This window comes from Phlebotomus argentipes, unplaced genomic scaffold, assembly GCF_947086385.1.
Source record: "Phlebotomus argentipes unplaced genomic scaffold, Phlebotomus argentipes genome assembly contig_6, whole genome shotgun sequence".
Classification (NCBI taxonomy): Eukaryota; Metazoa; Arthropoda; class Insecta; order Diptera; family Psychodidae; genus Phlebotomus; species Phlebotomus argentipes.
In genome coordinates, this window is record NW_026776145.1 from 3,757,827 (window position 1) to 3,775,475 (window position 17,649).

Consider the following 17,649-nt stretch of genomic DNA (forward strand, 5'->3'; position numbering starts at 1 on the left):
TCGCGTTCTGTTTGCAGGTGTTTGACAAGGTAAAGCCGGCAACATTCAGCGATCTTGAGGGAATCGATATGATGCACTTGCCTGTGGACTTGGACGCCTCCGATCACATTGACATCCTCAATGATATCACGGATGAGGCAAATTGCTCACCAGAGCTGATGCAGGAGACTCATGCGTGCTTCCTCTCGCTAATTCGTGACATTTTCTGCGCCACTCCTGATCACAGAATGGCAATGGACAATCTTCAGCGGAAAATTGCGACTTGGCTGGGGAATCCTATCACACCACTCAATGACTGGTTCTCTCTGTGCGACAACTGGCTGACGCAGTTGCCATCGGTGATTCACTTTCTGGCGGGAGAGTTTGTTGACCAGCCAGAAGACTACGTGCCCTACCTCGAGTACAAAGTCAACCTGGACATTTATCAGTGGATCGGCGCGGGAAGGGACACAGATCAGCACCTCATTCCGCTGTGTGCCTATTGGCTCAGTCGGAAGCATGAGATGGGGACGCGGCCGAACCCACCAAAGTTGGAGAAGACTCGCAGTTCGAGCTTCAGTGATGGAGAGGAATTCAGTAGTGGCTTAATGCCACCCGAGAAGCCCGTGTCTCCGCCGCCGCCGCGCTGCCCCACCGCGTGGACAGTGCAGAAGGCCTCCGAGGATGAGATTGAGGAGTTCAGGCGACAGGAGAGACATCGTTTCGACAATCCACACATGGCGTTCACTTACAGGATGCACGGGTACGAGAGTGTGGTGGGTCCCGTGAAGGGAATCTACACGCAAGTGCCGGGCGTGAGCAAGGCCAGGCTGCACAACATGTTGACCAGGGATCGACCCAACTTTGTTACAATCCTCACGCTGGTGCGCGACGCCACGGCACGCCTGCCGAATGGCGAAGGCACGCGGGCGGACATCTGTGAGCTGCTTAAGAGTAGTCAGTACCTGAACCCCTCGGCGCAGGACAATGTTCTGCAGACCATTGTGAGCGGTGCTCTAGATCGCATGCATACAGAGCACGATCCGTGCGTGAGGTTCGACTCGAAGCGTAAAATCTGGATTTATCTGCATCGTGATCGCTCGGAGGATGAATTTGACCGGCTGCATCAGCAGCAGCAGGGGATGTCGAAGCCAAAGAAGGTGCCTAGCAGGACCAAACTGAAGCCCAGCAGCCGAATTGTGTCCGGCAAGAGCCCACCGACCAACAGTCATGTGAACGTGCTGAAGTCCATATCGACGGGAGGCGTGATGGCACAGACGTCGGTTGTTGTTGCGGCTGGGAAGATCATAAAGTCACCGCAGAAGTTATCAGGGCTGCCGTCGATTGTGGGCAAGAGTCAACAATTGCCGGCTTTGAGCACAATTCAGTCCAACACAACGAATCAGCTGCCAGTGGTTCAGACTCCGCCGCCACTGCTTAACAAAATCTCCCCTCATCGTTCTGTGGTGAAGGCTGAGCTGGTGCCGATCAAGAGCATTCCTCCTTTGGCCACGGAGAAGAATCAGATTGAGCACATTGACGTGGAGGCGAGCCTAGAGGCGCACACAACACCAGTTCTAATCAACAAGTCCCTCCAAAGTGTTCCTGGACTCGTCCAGAAAGCCTCTCTTGGTGCTCCGTCGCCCACAACTTCCGTCAAGGTGTCCACTTCGAGTGGCATTCAGACAGTGCATGTGTCTGTGGCCACCACCACCCATGGAAGTGCCTCTTCGCGTCCCCTGACATCCTTGCTGGCCAACTCTGCTACACATTCCGTTCTGGTGAACCAGCAAAATCGTTCTCAGAGTCCGAATGTGGCGGCTCGGGTGAAGAAGGCGCCAGGAAAGCCACCAATTCTGATACAGAGTCCCAGCAAGGGCGCTCCACCGCTCCTCACCCAGTCCTCTGCCAGTGGCCAAAGCTACATAATCCCCTTCAATCTGACGAATGCCAGCGGCGAGCCCACGCTAGCCAAAGTGATTAGTTCCCTGCCGGCAACTTCGGCATCAGGAGTGAATCCGAAGCTGGTGAAGAGCTCCATTCCGCCGGCACTCACAAGCACAGCGAGCTCGTCACTGTTGGGGAAGAATGCAATTCGCGTGGCGACCACCATTGGCACGAAGAGCCTCATAAATCCAGCTGTGATCTCCCTTCATCAGCAGAAGACGCCCACAGTGGTGTCTACTGCGGGAAAGACACCCACGTTGCAGCAGAAGAGTGGCTTGAGTGTTGTCAGTGGCATCGTGACGCCACCCGGGAGCATTGTAAAGAGTCAGCAACAGCTGACGACCACGCAACAGAAGCAGATTCTGCAGAACATCATTGCGCAGCAGCAGCAACAGAAGCGTCTGGTGCAGAACGCTGTTGTGGTGAGTGGCAGCGGGAGTCAGGCTACTCAGCAGCAACTCAAGTCTATCATCGTGGCGGCGAATCAAGCTCAGAGTGGCCCGGGGAGTATCGTGAAGATCGTCACGAGCACAGTGCCGGTGACGACGGGCACCAATACGTCCACGATGCCTGGCAGCAGTCTCATCAATCCGCAGATAATCCAGATTCAGCAGACAGGGGGAGCGGCCAATGGGGCTAAGATGCAAACAGTGACGACGTCGAATCTGACGCCGCAGCAGCAGCAGAATCTCTTCAACACACTCCGCCAGCAGCAACTCAAGGTAGGTTTTTATAGTTTAACTGTGATGTAAAAATTTGACCTTAATTGTCTCCCTTTCAGAGTCAGAATCTTCAACAGAGCTCAACTGCTGGGAGACAGCAATCACTCATCATCAAGCAACATCCGATGCTGCAGATTCAGCAGAAGGTTCCCACCACTCAGACCAGTCAAGTATCCGCTGGAGACAAGTCAGTACCTGTGGTGACAACAGCCTCCACGACTCTGGTGTCTGCGGCTGTGACTCAGACGATAGCCCGGAAGCCCACCACGGTGGCTACTGTGCGTCCAGCCGCCAGTGGGGCGAGTCCTTTGAAGGTGCTCACGAACCAGAGCGGTCAGCTAATCTCGCTGGAGAGTCTGCTGCAGAAGCAAGGCATTGGCGGTCCCATTCGGGTGGCTGGCGCCAAGGCGGGCCAGACGAATCTCATCCAGTTGGCTGGAGCACCCGGATCTCACATTGCGCAGTATGCCGTGGTGTCGCCAGCGAGGAATATCATCTCCGTGGCGACTCCACAGCGTGTTGTTGCTGCGCCGGTGACAACCACGGCCTCACAGGGGCGCGTGAAAGTCGCCACGGCGACGGCAGCAAGTGAGGGTGGGCAGAAATTGCTGGCCCAGAAGGCCACGGCAACAGCCACAAGTGCTGGAAAGGCTGTGGCGCCGGCTCAAGCCATGGTGAATGCTAAACTTCTGGGAGTTCAGAACATCGCGGCGGGGAAAGTGAAGCCAGGCATCAGGTAATCACATTCTTAAGTTTTCAATTATTCTGGAATGAGAGATTTATTGCCTCTTTTCTGTCACTTTCAGGATGGTGAATGCGTCGAATCTGAACATTGCCCACATTGGTGGGAAGCCGGTGATTATTGCCAGCAAATCCGCAGCGCCTGGCCAGAGTGGCCAGACACAGGGTGTGATTCTGCAGAGTTCGGCCGGGACAAATGGTGCCAATCTCGTGATCGGTGGTCAAACACTCAAAGTGCAGAGCAACAGTCTCAATCTCATCAGTCCCACCAGTTCCAATGCGCAGACCGTGATGATTGGAAATCAGTTTGTCAAGGTGCAGGGGCAGCAGCAATCTCAGTCTTCGGCGGATTCGTCTGCCAATAATAGCGTATCGGCTTCCGGATCAGCGGCCGTGGCGAGTGCAGGGAGTCCCGTGGGGAAGATCGTGGCCACATCGAGTCAGGCATCGCCTCAAGCGTCTGTGAAGGTACAAACGCCAGTTCAGGTGACGACGCAGCAGCAATCGCCTCAGATGATAATTGGAGCGCAGGTGAAGAAGGTGCGTAAATGCATTTCTGGGACTGTTCCTGGAGAAGAAGCTAATTGTGTTGGTGGTGTTTTAGGGCAACCTAGTGAAAGGACCAGGCGCAGGCAGTCCGGGACAGCAGAGAGTCGTACTGGCGCTACAGAGTGGCGGGCAGATTCTGCTGCCGCCCGGCTTTCAAGGTGGACCAATCAATCTGAAGACGCTGCAGGGCCTGAAGATGATCTCGATCCCGCAGCAGCAGCAGCAGCAGCAGCAACCGCAGACGGCGCAGCCTCAGCAGTCACCGCAGGCGACGCAGGCCAAAGGCAAGACCGGATAGGAGTCGTCATAGACGGAGGGCACCGTGGATGTTTGTAATGTGTGGTGAATTGTGTGACAAAGTGAGTGTTCTGAAATGATCTCTATTTCCCCTATGCTTGTTCCTTGTTTTCACGCCGCTGGATACTTCGTGCGGTCTCCTCGCGTCTCCCAGAGGACACGTATCCATCTCTCTGTTCGTAAACATGAGCTCCACCCGTGAGTGACTCAGAATGTAAATAACTCTTTTATAGCTCGTGTATAAAGGATGAAGTTTCAAAGTGCACCCTGAATGAGAAGGTCGAAGGACACACAAGTTTATTTCCTAAATTAATTTATAAACATTAATTTAAAAACTAACGATCAAGAATATAGGACATTAAGGATGGCGAATGGATGAAAGTGAAGGATTTCTCTGAAGTGTGAAGATTTTTCACATCCAACCAGTGAATAAAATTTAGGAAATGAGATAAGTGAGTGTGTTTTAATCTCCTTTAATTACTTAATCTGTTTCTGTGCATCAACCCTTCTCTGGATTAAGTCGAGAATGGATCTTGATCGCATCTCTTGAAATAAGAACAGGTGAAGTCAGAAGTGTGTTGACACTTCCACGAATGAGACTGAGCGAAAATGAATCGCAAAAGCTCAGACAGATTGCTTCAGTATATTAATGAAACGAATAGACACTTTTATGCAAATCGAATAAATTGATATTCGTTCCCAGAATAACCACGTAACTGGCTTTTCCCTTCCGTTCTTCGTGATTCTAATCCATATTTGTGTGTACAAAAGGAAAAATTTCAAATTGGCTCTGGATTCAAGCTGGAAGCAAATGTATGCATAAATTCCTATGTATGTATGATATATAAAATAGCGCATGTTCTCAGAAAGCTTGTTTGACTTAATAACTAATTTCTTGTTGTGTAAGTATTCATTATCACTTATTGTTTTTACCAAAAATCATTTTGGTGTTTTCCTTCATGAAATTAACAACTAATTTGAATATCTTCTGACAATGGGAAACATACAATTGAATACAACATATATATTTTATACAATGCGCTTTTACACAGCAAAACTATGAGAAAACAATTTCTTGCTGCGTTTGAGACACTTAAACAGGTGAAATATTCATAAGGCAAAAGTCTATTACCTCACACATATCTGAGTTCTATGTGAAAACAAAAACACATATATACAATCAATACGACACATTCTAACTGGAAAATCCTGTTTTTTAACTCTTGATATTTCCGAATTCACATAGTCGACAATGTAATGTACATTCATACAAAGCTTACATAGCTTTACGCAGCGTTCATGTATTCCACCCCTGAACTGTGTCTCAACCAGTTGGATGACGTCAGGAAGGTGTTTCATGCAAAGTGCTCGCTAGTGTAGGTGAACTTGATTACAAACTTGACTATATGGACAGTATATATAGAGTGGAGAAGTTAAAATAACCATCGAACTGCTTTTTTGCCTCTGCTTAAATTATGACGAAGTAAGCTCTAAGTTGAATATTGCAAAATATCTTTGCTTTAGAGATATCTTCAGCCTCTTTTCCTCCTCTCAACCTGTGTTATTGCATTTCGGTAGATTTGGATTTCCCCACATGAGGCACGAGGGTCATCATTTAACATGGAAAGCAAAGCATAAAAGATAGATCTTTATGGATTATGTGTGTGTGCAAAAATCTTGGCTTCTCCGGTCTGAGATTGAATATTTTTCAGTTGACTTCTCAGTCTGTTCATTTACTCATTCGGTGGACGAGCACTGTTTACGGTCGTGTCTTTTTGTCGAAAGGTATTTCAATGGTATAGAAAATTCATTATGACTTCTGTGGCGTCGTTTGTGTTTCTTCTGGCCATTTCCTCAATTAGTCTCTGTTCGGGACAGATTGACGAAGGATGCAAGGATATATTTCAATTCTATCACAATGAAACCAGTGATGAGTGGTACGGATTTGGACAGATAAATAATGTGAAAGACGAGAGTTTTCGTCTGAACGTCAAATTGCGTTCTAATTCCCCGGAGAATTTCTTGTAAGTCCACAGCAATGCAACAATCTTTGTATGATGCATCGACATTTTTCTGTTTTTTTTTTGTCGCCCCAACAGTTCTGCGAATCCGGGAAAACTCAATATCATTAAGAGAGGAGAAACCGTTTATTACTTTGCCTTTTTCACCGCTCAATCGCCACTACCTGAACTTCACTCCATCTCTTTCAACTCTGACATAATTTGCAACAATATAACACGTATGATGAATGAGTATTTTCTTATGAACCTATTTAGATTGAATGGAATTATTAAAATTTTTCAGAGTGGGGCTTTCAAACAAGTTTCATCACTTTAATAGAGGATTACCCACAGATGAGCACAGCGTCAATGCAGATTAGTACGACTCAGAGACCTTCCACGACTACTCAAAAGAGAGATATTAATGTATCGTGTGGATTGAACGGAACACGATGTGTCGACACTGGTGTAACTCAGTGCGGAACACTGCATCCTCAGCTCACCTTCACACTTCCTCCCACGAAGGGAGACCCCATCGAGCCTGGCACTTGGCCGTGGCTGGTGGCAGTTTACCGAAGGAGTTCTTCGGATGCTCTGACCTTCCTCTGTGGAGGATCTCTTGTGGCTGAGAGGCTTGTGGTGACAGCGGCTCATTGCTTGTTCCATGGCAGCGGAAGTAGACTGCGAGTTGAGAACATTGCTGTTATCCTGGGAAAGAATAACCTACGAATTCGAGAGGAAGGTGCGAATGAGACATTCTGGTCTGTATTTAAGTCAATGTTTCTAACAAACTGTGGATTTTCTTCCAGGGGAAAAGAAAATCTATCCAAGTAATCTTCATATTCACAATGACTATCGCTTCCACAATCCCGACGCAGACATTGCGGTTCTGGTTTTGCCAGAATCTGTGGAATTTACCAAATTTATTCGTCCCATTTGCTTGAGCAACACCACTTCATTGAGAGACATGAACAGTCGCAAGAGCATTGGCGCCGGCTGGTCACTGGATGACCAGGGAGAAGTCGTTTCGCCTGTTCCCCAATGGGCAGGCGACAGACCGATACTGAACAACACCGATTGCCGTCAGTTCAGCCGAAGGTATAGATTCACGAAGCGAACCTTCTGCACAGGCTGGGGAAGTAAAGCCACAGGAATTTGCCAAGGAAACGGCGGCGGAGGACTGGCGATGAAAGTCAACGGCCAGTGGGTGTTGCGTGGCGTGATTTCCACATTTATTGGTGCCAATAACAACAATTGCGATCATGATGCGCACACAATCTTCACGGATGTGTTCAAATTCACCTACTGGATCAAATCTTTCAATCCCAAGCTCAGCTCAGGTAATTTAATGCCGGCATAAAATGAGTTTAATCGATTCTATTGAAATGCGATCCTTCTTGTAGGATCCAAAGAGCCTCACCAGCAAGATACAACATCGGGTGCAACTGATTCTACGCCCTCAAACGACTTTCCTGTAACTTCAACTACACCAAAGCCTCAGTTTGATGCCACGGAATCCACAACAACACCCTTTTTCCTTGATACGCAAATCCTACTGGGCTTGGATGAATCTGATATTGAGTTCTTTCATAATAGGTAAAATGTTTTATCCATAAGGGTGTGATTGGATAATTAAGATGAACTGTATTCTGCAGTGAACCTTACGCGTGTGGAACACTACATCCGTCCGTGAATTCAACAATACCCCAGACTGGAGAGCAGGGAGAAGAGATTATCGATCGCGGAACTTGGCCATGGTTGGTGGCTGTCTTGAAGAAAACTCCAACTTCCCTCACTTTCCTCTGCAGCGGCAGTCTTATATCCGAGAGGCTTGTGGTCACGGCTGCCAATTGCTTTCAGGATGAAACCGGAGTGAAGCTGAATGTCGACGATATTGCCTTGATCCTCGGAAAGCATAATTTGGGAACTCGAATGGAAGAAGGTGTGAACAACAGTATGTTCTTTAAGTCCATTTAACTTAGGAATTCATTATTCCAGGAGGTTCGTTCCTTTCCCCACTCAGCCTGACCCTTCATCCGGCCTACAATCGCCTCAATTCAGATGCAGACATCGCTGTGCTGGTCACATCGGAACCCGTGGAGTTTACTGAGCTTATTCATCCCATTTGCCTTTGGAATACTTCTGATTCGGAGGAAATCAACAATCGCGTCGGCGTTGCTGCGGGTTGGAAGAAGGATCCAGTACAGAATATCTTCTATGGTCTTCCGTATAAGATCAAAGTGCCTTTTGTGACAAACTACGAGTGTCGCATCTCCAATCAGCATCTCACCACCGACCGCACGTTCTGCGTCGGCTGGAGGAACGGCACGAGCGGCATTTGTCAGGAGGATTCTGGCGCAGGATTCGCTTTGAATGTGAGTGGACGATGGGTTCTGCGTGGTGTGATGTCCAAGGCTCCGATCGCTCATCCTGATCGCTGCAATCTGAACAAATATCCTGTTTTCTCGGATGTCTCGAAGTTCGTCGATTGGATTTGGTCACACGAACCGATCGATACTCATCTCAAGTATTTCGACGGCACTGACTGGCTTGAATGAAGCTGTAGCATTAATTTTTCTAATGAACGATACAAGTAAGAATATTGTCCCGATTTTTAAGACGTTAACAATTTGAATAAAAACTCCAAATCACCAAAGAAAGGTGATGGTTTAGAGTTCTCAGTTATTTATTTAAATACCTCAGTAATCCTGTGCGGAAAAGGAAATCAACGTTATTGGCAGTTTTTCCGTGACTTACGCCACAAGATCAGTCAAAGTTCAATCAGTCGTAAAGGTTTCAATCCAAGTTGTGAAGCTCACGACATCTGTGAACACCACATACTCCTTAAGATCACACAAGTTGGACTGTCTGTCCGTGAGTGAGGTGGAAACGACTCCTCTGAGGGTCCATTTGCCCTCTCTGTCGAACATCAGTCCTCCGCCAGAGTCTCCATTGCACGGACCGTCGGTTCCGTTGCGCCACCCCGCGCAGAATGTCACCTCGGAGGTGATCTTGGTGAAGGCATCGTGCGAGCGCAGGCACGTCTCATCCGACACCACCGGAATTTCAGCCTTCTTGGGCAATTCGGTGAAGAAGTTTCCGAATTCATCGCGACCCCAGCCTGCCGTGACTCCATTCTGGCCCACGATGCTGTCCTTGCTCGCGGGACCCTTCCACAGGCAGGCTGGTCGGATGTAGGTGGTGAATCTCACCACTTCCGACAGAACCACCACCGCGATATCGGAGTCGATGGAGTTGCGCTTCCCGTAGTTTTCGTGGATATTTACGCTCTGAGCATACACGATCTTAGTTCCCTGATCGTGAGGTCGCTTCAAATTGTGCTGTCCTAGGATGAGAAGGATATCCTCAGTGGCCACCTGGCGGTTGTAGCGATCGAAGAAGCAATGAGCAGCCGTTATCACGACACTTTTTGAGATGAGAGTGGCTCCGCACTGGAATCCCAACTTGGGACCGACATATGTGAAGATCGACACGAGCCACGGCCAGGTTCCCCGCGTGATGGTCATCCCGTTGAGCACCAGAGATTGGAATATGTTGAGGTGGTCAATTGTGCCGCACTCGACGTCTTCCTCACTGAAAGACAATATTGAAGTTCAGATCTCAGCGTTCGGCATCTAGAGCACGTCTTACCCGAACCTGGTGTCAACATCCTGTATTTCTGGCTTTGGTTTAGGCTGAGCGACGATTTTCGATGTGTACTTTTGCGTATTGAGATAATCGTTGTACTCCATGTAGAGTTGAATCTTAATTGGCTTCGTGCTGTTAAATGCACCTTCTGCAGCAGAGAAGAAAGAAAAGACATCACTGAACCGGTCAGACGGGAGGAGATAAAACACTGACCTCGAGTTGAGCAGATATAGTCACCGTTGAGAAGGACGGCTGTGACGTCAGGAAGAGGATCCTGAGTGGGGAACTTCGTTTCGAAGATCACATTCCACCGATCTTTCTCCAGGTTTGAGTTGATCTTGTAGACGTGCAGCATCTTCAGTGAGCCCAGGAAGGTGGAATTGGGCAGCTCCTGGACTGCCAAGTTAACGGTGACGGTCAAATTTTGCAGCCGATGATTCCACTCCGTCCAGGCGTAGCAAAATCCCACCCAACCGACGTCCCGATCGACTAAGATTGTGGTGAACGTTCCTGGGCATATTGGGTGCTTAATTCGGTAGGCAGTGAGGCAGGTCAGGGCGAGGAAGAGCACGAGACACGAGGAGACACTCATTCAGGGGAGGACTTTGGGGCACTTGTTGCGAGCAGGGAAAACACGGAGCGACTGACTGATGTTGGTCAGAAGGCGCCAGAGATCTCCGCTGACTCGTCTCGAGGTCAACGTGCCATGCCAAAACACAGGTTAGTGATGTAATGGGAAATCTCGCGAATCCACAGCTCCACGAGCATCTTCGCAAGCGCTCACGAAAAAACCCGTCTCGCATACCGAACTCGCTCTCGCACAGGTTGTCCTTCAACCTGTAAGTTGTCGCTCGTGCTTCAGTCTCGCTCGCCAATCAGTCGCTCTCTGACCGCTGAAGATCAACCGTGATTTTTCCCTCTACGGAGATTCGTTCTTATATACTTCACAGACTTGATAAGCAGGAAAAATGCAGAGCGTAGTTTTGACTGTTTCTGTGCTCGCGATCGCATTCTTCGCCATCTCAAGTGGCGCTCCGCCAAACGTGCCGCAGGACATCAGCAAGCTGAGCGCATCCCAGGATGGACAGGCGCCGTGTCGCATTCTGGACAAAATCCTGGAGCACGGGAAAGAGTGGACTCATCCTGAGAAGTGCGTGAACTACTTCTGCTACGACGGAAAGATCCTCGAAGTGGACTTTTGCGACCCTCTGAAGACCACTGGACCCAATTGCGTCATCATCCCCATCAGACCGAACCTGGACTACCCCTATTGCTGCCCCAAAGTGGCCTGCTAGTGATCTACCTCAGCAAATTCCTCCGAAATGCTATTGCGTCACAGAAGAAGCGTAATTCCCCAGCCATAAATAAATTTTAAAAAAGCTCAAGAGATATAGACAAGTTTGTGTGAGTGTGTATTGAATGAAAATGCAAAAAACTTGGCATTTCCAGACTCGCGATCGCTAAATTTACAGCAGATCGTTCAGTGTTATCGAATCATTCTTCTAGGAAATATAGCTACTTGTTTTACACTTCGACATTTTTACTTTGCTGCATTTAATTTCTATAAAAAGTGTGAATCATCTAGGCTTCAGAGAGTGCATTTGCAATGCATAGATCGAGTTTTGTAGTGCCTCTAGTCATTTTCCTCTCAATCTTCGTGGAAACATCGACAAGAGAACTGCCAGATTCTCCGTGTCCAGAAATCTTTCGCTATCGCTACAATGTAACCAGTCGCCAGTGGTATGGATGGGCTCGAATAAAAAACATCACAGAGGCAGACAACTTCTACGTGTACATTAAATTCGATGTGAATGTGCCCAAAGATTATGAGTAAGATCTTTGAAATCTCCTTTTATACCACTGTGCTAATTGGATTCTCTTCTTTTGCACAGATTCGTCAATGAAGGAAGATTGGAGTTTTCCATTTCGGAAAATGTTCTGGAATTAAGCATTGATTTTCCTCTTCAGTCGCCAATGCCAGAACTAAGTTTTGTCAACATGAATTCAACTAAGATCTGCCAATCTTCACATAGTAAGGAAAATTCATTAAATTTATGCAACACGAGAAAAGTTCTATGTATGATTGTAAAAGTGTTTTGCATGAATTTGCACATCTTAAAACGTTTGCGCCTTTTTTCTCTAAGAATTCGCGATGAGTAAAAACACAATCACAAAAGAAAACAAAAGATAGAGTATCTATTCTATGTATACAAATATATTTTTGCGAATTATCAGTGAAGTCAAGAAATTCATAAGCATGAAAATCACAATTTTGTGGTTTTACCAGCTACATATATGAATGTTGCATGCTTTGTCATACAACAGTGAAGAAATGTATTCTCGTGACTCTTTCAGATAGTAAATCAGGATGGCAGTGTATTAGTCATTTTCTGCAAAGGGATGAAAATTACGATGAGATGATTTTCGGAACACCATCTAAGAATACTGTGGTTCGAACTAATAGAACACAATCTACTCGAAATACTCTGTCTTCAACTGATACATCTTCGCCGGGCCATGAAGCCACTCCAATCAGGTCATATATCAGACACAGATAGTTTAAAAGACATATCCTAATTGCTATTAAATTTTCTTACAACAGAAACATGAACGGAACTGATGCAGACAAATGTGGAACTCTCCATCCTCTGTCCAGTGCAACAGGCCTCGTGGCGAGAGGAGACACAATACGGCGAGGCACTTGGCCTTGGTTAGTGGGTGTCTTTAGCTACAATGGAGCCGCGCTATCCTTCACTTGCGGCGCCTCTCTCATATCCGACAGACTCGTACTCACAGCAGCACATTGCTTCTTTCGCAATACTGGAGAAAAGATTCTTGTGCAGGACGTTGTTCTCATCCTGGGCAAGTACGATCTGAGAAAACCCGACGAGGATGGTAATCGAGAGCTTTTTTATGGTGATTGAACCATAATTTACGCCGCTCTCTCATTTCTAGGTGCAAAAATTGTGTATCCGAGTACTTTGAAACTCCACAACGACTACACTTCTTACATCCTCCAGGGCGAGAGCAAGCACAAGCCTGATGCAGATATTGCAGTTCTGATTATGCCTGAACCTGTGGAATTTACCCAGTTCATTCGCCCCATTTGCCTCTGGAAACCCACAGATCCTGAGATTAGCTTTAATGAGTCTGGCATTGCAGCCGGCTGGGGAATGGACGAGTCTGGGAATGTGTATACACAATTCCCGAGATGGATTCAAATCCCCATTGTAGCGAACAGCGTGTGTCGCAGATCGAATCAACTGTTTCAATCACTTCTAACCGAGAGAACTCTCTGCGTGGGCTGGAAAAATGGCATATCAGGAGTTTGCGGGGGTGATTCTGGCGGAGGTTTTGCTTTCTACATTAACGGACGATGGGTTCTCCGCGGATTGATCTCCACATCTCTTCCGCCAACTAAATCGGCTAAGTGTAATCTTGACGACTACACCATTTTTGTGGACGTCTCAAAATTTTTAGACTGGATTCAATCATACGATCCATACATTTCTTCCCGAAGTGGTGAAGGAATTTTACAAGAGCGCCATTCAAAGTAACATTACTTAACAGCACAACGTTTTCATATGTATCTACTGAACCGATCAATCGACTGCATTTAATACGTATTTTCGGAAGCAATAGGGCTTTGCCAATAACCAATCAATATGGAAATTATCACAATCTTGTGGAACGATTAATATTTTCTTTTCCTCTAATCAACATGTAAAATAGATCGACGCAATAAATATAGTGTTAAACGATTGACTCTATTTTTCAACGATAAACACGAGAGCTTCCAAGAACACCTAATCTATAGATGGTCTATCAAACTACTCCAATAGTCGACCTTCACATTTCAAATGGAGATTTTCGTCATTCTTCACACATAAATTCGCCTGAGAGGCGATTTTGTGCTCATTTGTGTCTCGTGTGGTGTTCCAAGAAGATTCATCGAGACAGTGTGTCTCCGAGATTCGATCATGAGCGATCTTTGTGTCTTTTACCTAATCCTCATTGCCATAAATCAGGGGATGGCAATATCCTACAAATCCCCTGTTAATCCAGGTGAGCAGCAACACTTATTTTGAGAGATTGAGCGCAAGTAATCCTCAGGTTGTTTCTCATAGATTTTCCCCACCAATGTTGGCTGGAGAATTTCCAAAGGGCTCTGCAGAGGGACGAAATGTGGACTGATCGAGACAATTGCGTGCGATACATGTGCTTCGCTTATAAAATGGGAAAAGTGTTCTACAGCGTTGAAGAGTGTTCGAAATCGCATAAATCCAATCCTGACTGCATTTTGGGGCCGATTAACACCACAAAAGACTATCCGGAGTGCTGTCCGGATGTAATATGTTATTAAACTTGACAGAATAAATTTGTAGCGCTAAAGATCACACAGTTCTCCTCCAGAGCTCCCAGGAGAGGTAATCTTCTCACCAAAGAGGACACCTGCTTCGATCAAAAGTTGCCTCGTTTAACTGGAAAGAAGTGCGTCAATGCTTGGCTATTGACGCCAAGAGTAACATTTCATTGGGAGTAGATGAGATTTTCTCTAGGCGATCGAGAGCAGACAGCGTGGCGCCAAAATCTCCCGCCAAATTCAACACACAGCTTCGTGCGAGATGCGATCTCAAACGATCGCAGAATCTTCGATGAAAAGCTCTTCTGACGCACAAAGTGGAGCTTTACTGTGTTCGCTGTGATCGCATACCGTTTGCAATGTACCGAGTTCTTGGAGTGGTTTTCGCGTTTTTCGTGTTCTGCGCACTCCTGGAAGCTGGCCAGGCCGCCCTGTCCTGCAGAAATGACCAGGGTGAGCCCATCGATTGGTATAATCTGTATAAGTTGCCCAAGAAAATTTCAACGGGAGTGCATTTCCTCGCACTGACGGAGAACGACAATGACTGGCGACTTTCAGAGGAGCCCATCGATGATCCCCAGAGTATTCCTGGTCGCACGCTGTCACAGCTCACGGATCAGCATCTCGTGCTCATGTACAACGACGAGCCACCCGAGGGAGCGACAGACGGCACAAGAGGACACACAAAGGGCGTAGTTGCAACGGACGGAGAAACGGGATTCTGGCTTATTCACTCGGTACCCAAGTTCCCCAGCAAATTAGGCCTTGACTACACTTTCCCAAAGACTGGAACAATTTATGGGCAGAGTTTCCTCTGCGTAACGTTCAATTCCACCGAAATGGACACCATAGGATTGCAATTGCACATGAACGAGCCCCATTTCTACGAGATCAACATTCCAGAGGCTCTCAAAGGCTCATTCCCGAACCTCGTAAAGGCGTCAGACATGAAGATGGTCAGCGATCCGCCGTATTGGCGCCTGGAACAGATCAAATCCAAAGAAGGCAATGCATTCAGTAGCTTCGCAAAGAGCGCCAAATTCAAGAAAGAACTCTACATGGACTGGGTGGCTCCGGTTCTGGGCTCTTCCCTCGTGGTGGAATCCTGGCTTCATGGTCCAGGCCGACTGGAGACCAATTGCTCCATTCCATTTCCCATTCTGAACCTCAGGGATGTTATGGTGCATGTACAGAAGCAACGCACTAATTTCCGCTCTTTGGACGATCACTCCAAGTGGGCCGTGGCACTTGAAAACAATAAGGATTGGATTTGCGTGGGCGACATCAACAGAGCTGAACACCAGATGGTCCGCGGAGGAGGTACTCTATGTCGCTGGGACAAGAAAGTGGCCACAGCCTACAGGAGCACCATTTTAGACGTCGAACCCTGTCCTGAGGAATCATCTGAAGAGGATGAATATCTTGATGAATACGATGAATACTATGAATATGATGATTTCGAATAAAAACGTTTTATTCCTGCTCAAAACTAGTAATTTTACGCTCCAGCTACCTTGTCTCGAGGACGTCAGTCTTCCGCTTAGCCTTCGTCAATCTCCTCTTGGAGTTTCGGCCAGAAACTTCTTCTTCCTCCTCCTCTTCCTCTTCCTCTTCTTCTTCATGCGATACTGCTGGTGGTTCCATGTTGTCGAACAGCTTGCGAACATCCAGCATTGGCCGTCGAGCAACTGTTGCTGGTCCCTTGAGGAGGAGGGACAACAGGCCCCAAGCTGTGACACTGTTCTGCTCTACCAGCGATTCTAGAATCCATGCTGCCTCCCGGCTTTCCATCCTGAAGCGCTCCACCTCTTCCAGACTCACGTTTTTGCTCACATTCAGATTAATCTCGAAGGGATTGACTATGTACATAGGCGAGAAGTCCGGTTTGAGCGTCTGCCTGGCCTCATTAAGATTTATAGCTCGATTCGCAAAGTCAAAGTCGGAGTAAAATTCGAAGAATTGCAGTAACAGGCCGCCTAGACTGTCCTCATTGGTTCTCTTGAAGTTGATCCTCTGCAGATCTCTCGCGAATGTGCAATTGATTCCATCAATAGTCACCCTGGTGTCTTCAGGAGAGGCTTTGACTATTAAGTGGTTTATCGAGGGCAATATGGGCTTCTTCAACTGCTGTAAGAAGAACACCACGAGCGCCGTAAGGGAGAAATTTGTGATCCATCGTCCGGCAGTCCAATTGGTCAGAGACACAGTGTGAGCCCATCGTTTAATGGCAAACACCAACGGTCTTACTCTCTCATCCAGCTCTCCGTAGAGGTAGAGCAGCTCCGACATGTACAGGCCACTCGTGTTGGACATGGAGAGATCCACTTCCAGGTCCAAGAACTCGTGCTTGTATTTTACAATAGGAATTCTTGCTCGCAATATTCGGCGAACATTTGAAATTCCCGGTAGGAAGAGTTCCACAACATCGCCAATCCTTTCCATGCACTTTTGCACTTGATGACGCGCATCCGTGAGTTCCTTGGAGTGAAAGATGAGGCGAGAGGCAGTACTGGAACGCTTGGTATCGTCTAGCTCAAGGATGAGATCAAGATCGGAGCCTAGTTTGCCAAATCCATTGACAGAAGAGCCGAAGGGCAATGCTCTGGCAAATGGGAACATTCCCGAGAGGGCGTTCTCAATCTGCTGAGCCGCCAGGAAGCGCATTCGCGTGCCCAAATCGTTCAATTTTGTGGCATTGTAGAGAATTTTCAGCTGATCATCAATACTGGTGGCGACCTGAAGCCATCCGTTAAGTTCCTCATTGGATGCTACATTAGCACCATTCACCGTAGTCAGTTTGGCTCCTTGGGTGGGTTTTCTGGGTGCTCCTTTGCCAAAGTAGAGGAAGGATGATTGGACGGGAATCACTTGAGCTTCCCGGATAAAACCACTGGCACGAATTGCAGCCTGGGCTTCTTCCACCTCAGCGAACTCCACCACGATGTAGTTGTGATTCTCCCCATAAGCGGTTATGCCATAGTGATGGCCACCCTGGATCTGGCCGAACTGGGAGCAATAGGAGTGGAGTTCCGGGAAGGAGTTCTCTGAATACACCTGCACAACAATGCTCCGTTTGGCCTCATTACGACGCTTCTCAATGATGTCTTCAACCTTCTGGGGACTACCTGGAACTGAGAGGAGAAGGATAAGTCCCGGAATTGTTTGTAAAATGAGGAAATTGAGCTTACCTCGTTCGCTATGACATTCTCTGTTTTTCTGGACAAAATCGCTGGTTTTGCACACTACACTTAATCTTCGGGGCAACGTGGAGAGATTACAAGACAATCCATGTAAATTCACGAACAATCCCGTGAGTTTTTGCATTATTATTTAACTCTAGTCACGGTTTTGCTCCCCTTTCGACCTACAAACATAACCTCAAATACCATATGCTCCCGGCAGA

General features: G+C 47.4%; 4 protein-coding genes across 4 annotated transcripts in view; 3 read left to right on the plus strand and 1 right to left on the minus strand.

Annotated features, from left to right (window-relative positions):
- LOC132257735 (uncharacterized) overlaps positions 1-4,687 on the plus strand; it is a 50,438-nt gene extending 45,751 nt beyond the window's left edge. The window contains exons 12-15 of the mRNA XM_059754764.1: positions 18-2,648; positions 2,708-3,384; positions 3,455-3,929; positions 3,994-4,687. Of these exons, the coding sequence (XP_059610747.1) occupies positions 18-2,648; positions 2,708-3,384; positions 3,455-3,929; positions 3,994-4,236 (4,026 nt within the window). The 3' untranslated portion in view covers positions 4,237-4,687. The remainder of the gene's footprint in view (positions 1-17; positions 2,649-2,707; positions 3,385-3,454; positions 3,930-3,993) is intronic.
- A 1,012-nt stretch (positions 4,688-5,699) lies between these two features.
- Positions 5,700-13,644, plus strand: LOC132257743 (uncharacterized). The gene is made up of 16 exons (XM_059754775.1): positions 5,700-6,259; positions 6,335-6,474; positions 6,540-6,977; positions 7,045-7,575; positions 7,639-7,831; positions 7,891-8,177; positions 8,234-8,789; positions 8,977-9,429; positions 10,228-10,286; positions 10,423-10,603; positions 10,911-11,166; positions 11,469-11,713; positions 11,776-11,915; positions 12,239-12,419; positions 12,486-12,778; positions 12,839-13,644. Exons 1-16 carry the CDS (start codon positions 6,048-6,050, stop codon positions 13,438-13,440), a joined length of 4,767 nt encoding a protein of 1,588 aa, XP_059610758.1. The 5' UTR covers positions 5,700-6,047; the 3' UTR covers positions 13,441-13,644.
- A 913-nt stretch (positions 13,645-14,557) lies between these two features.
- On the plus strand, positions 14,558-15,752 carry LOC132257676 (plancitoxin-1). Its single transcript, XM_059754718.1, has one exon. The coding sequence runs from the start codon at positions 14,606-14,608 to the stop codon at positions 15,710-15,712; it is 1,107 nt and encodes a 368-aa protein (XP_059610701.1). The 5' UTR covers positions 14,558-14,605; the 3' UTR covers positions 15,713-15,752.
- Positions 15,707-17,640, minus strand: LOC132257584 (poly(A) RNA polymerase, mitochondrial-like). The gene is made up of 2 exons (XM_059754598.1): positions 17,435-17,640; positions 15,707-17,377 (listed from the first exon to the last, which is right to left on the minus strand). Exons 1-2 carry the CDS (start codon positions 17,568-17,570, stop codon positions 15,756-15,758), a joined length of 1,758 nt encoding a protein of 585 aa, XP_059610581.1. The 5' UTR covers positions 17,571-17,640; the 3' UTR covers positions 15,707-15,755.
- Between the last annotated feature and the right edge of the window lie 9 nt (positions 17,641-17,649).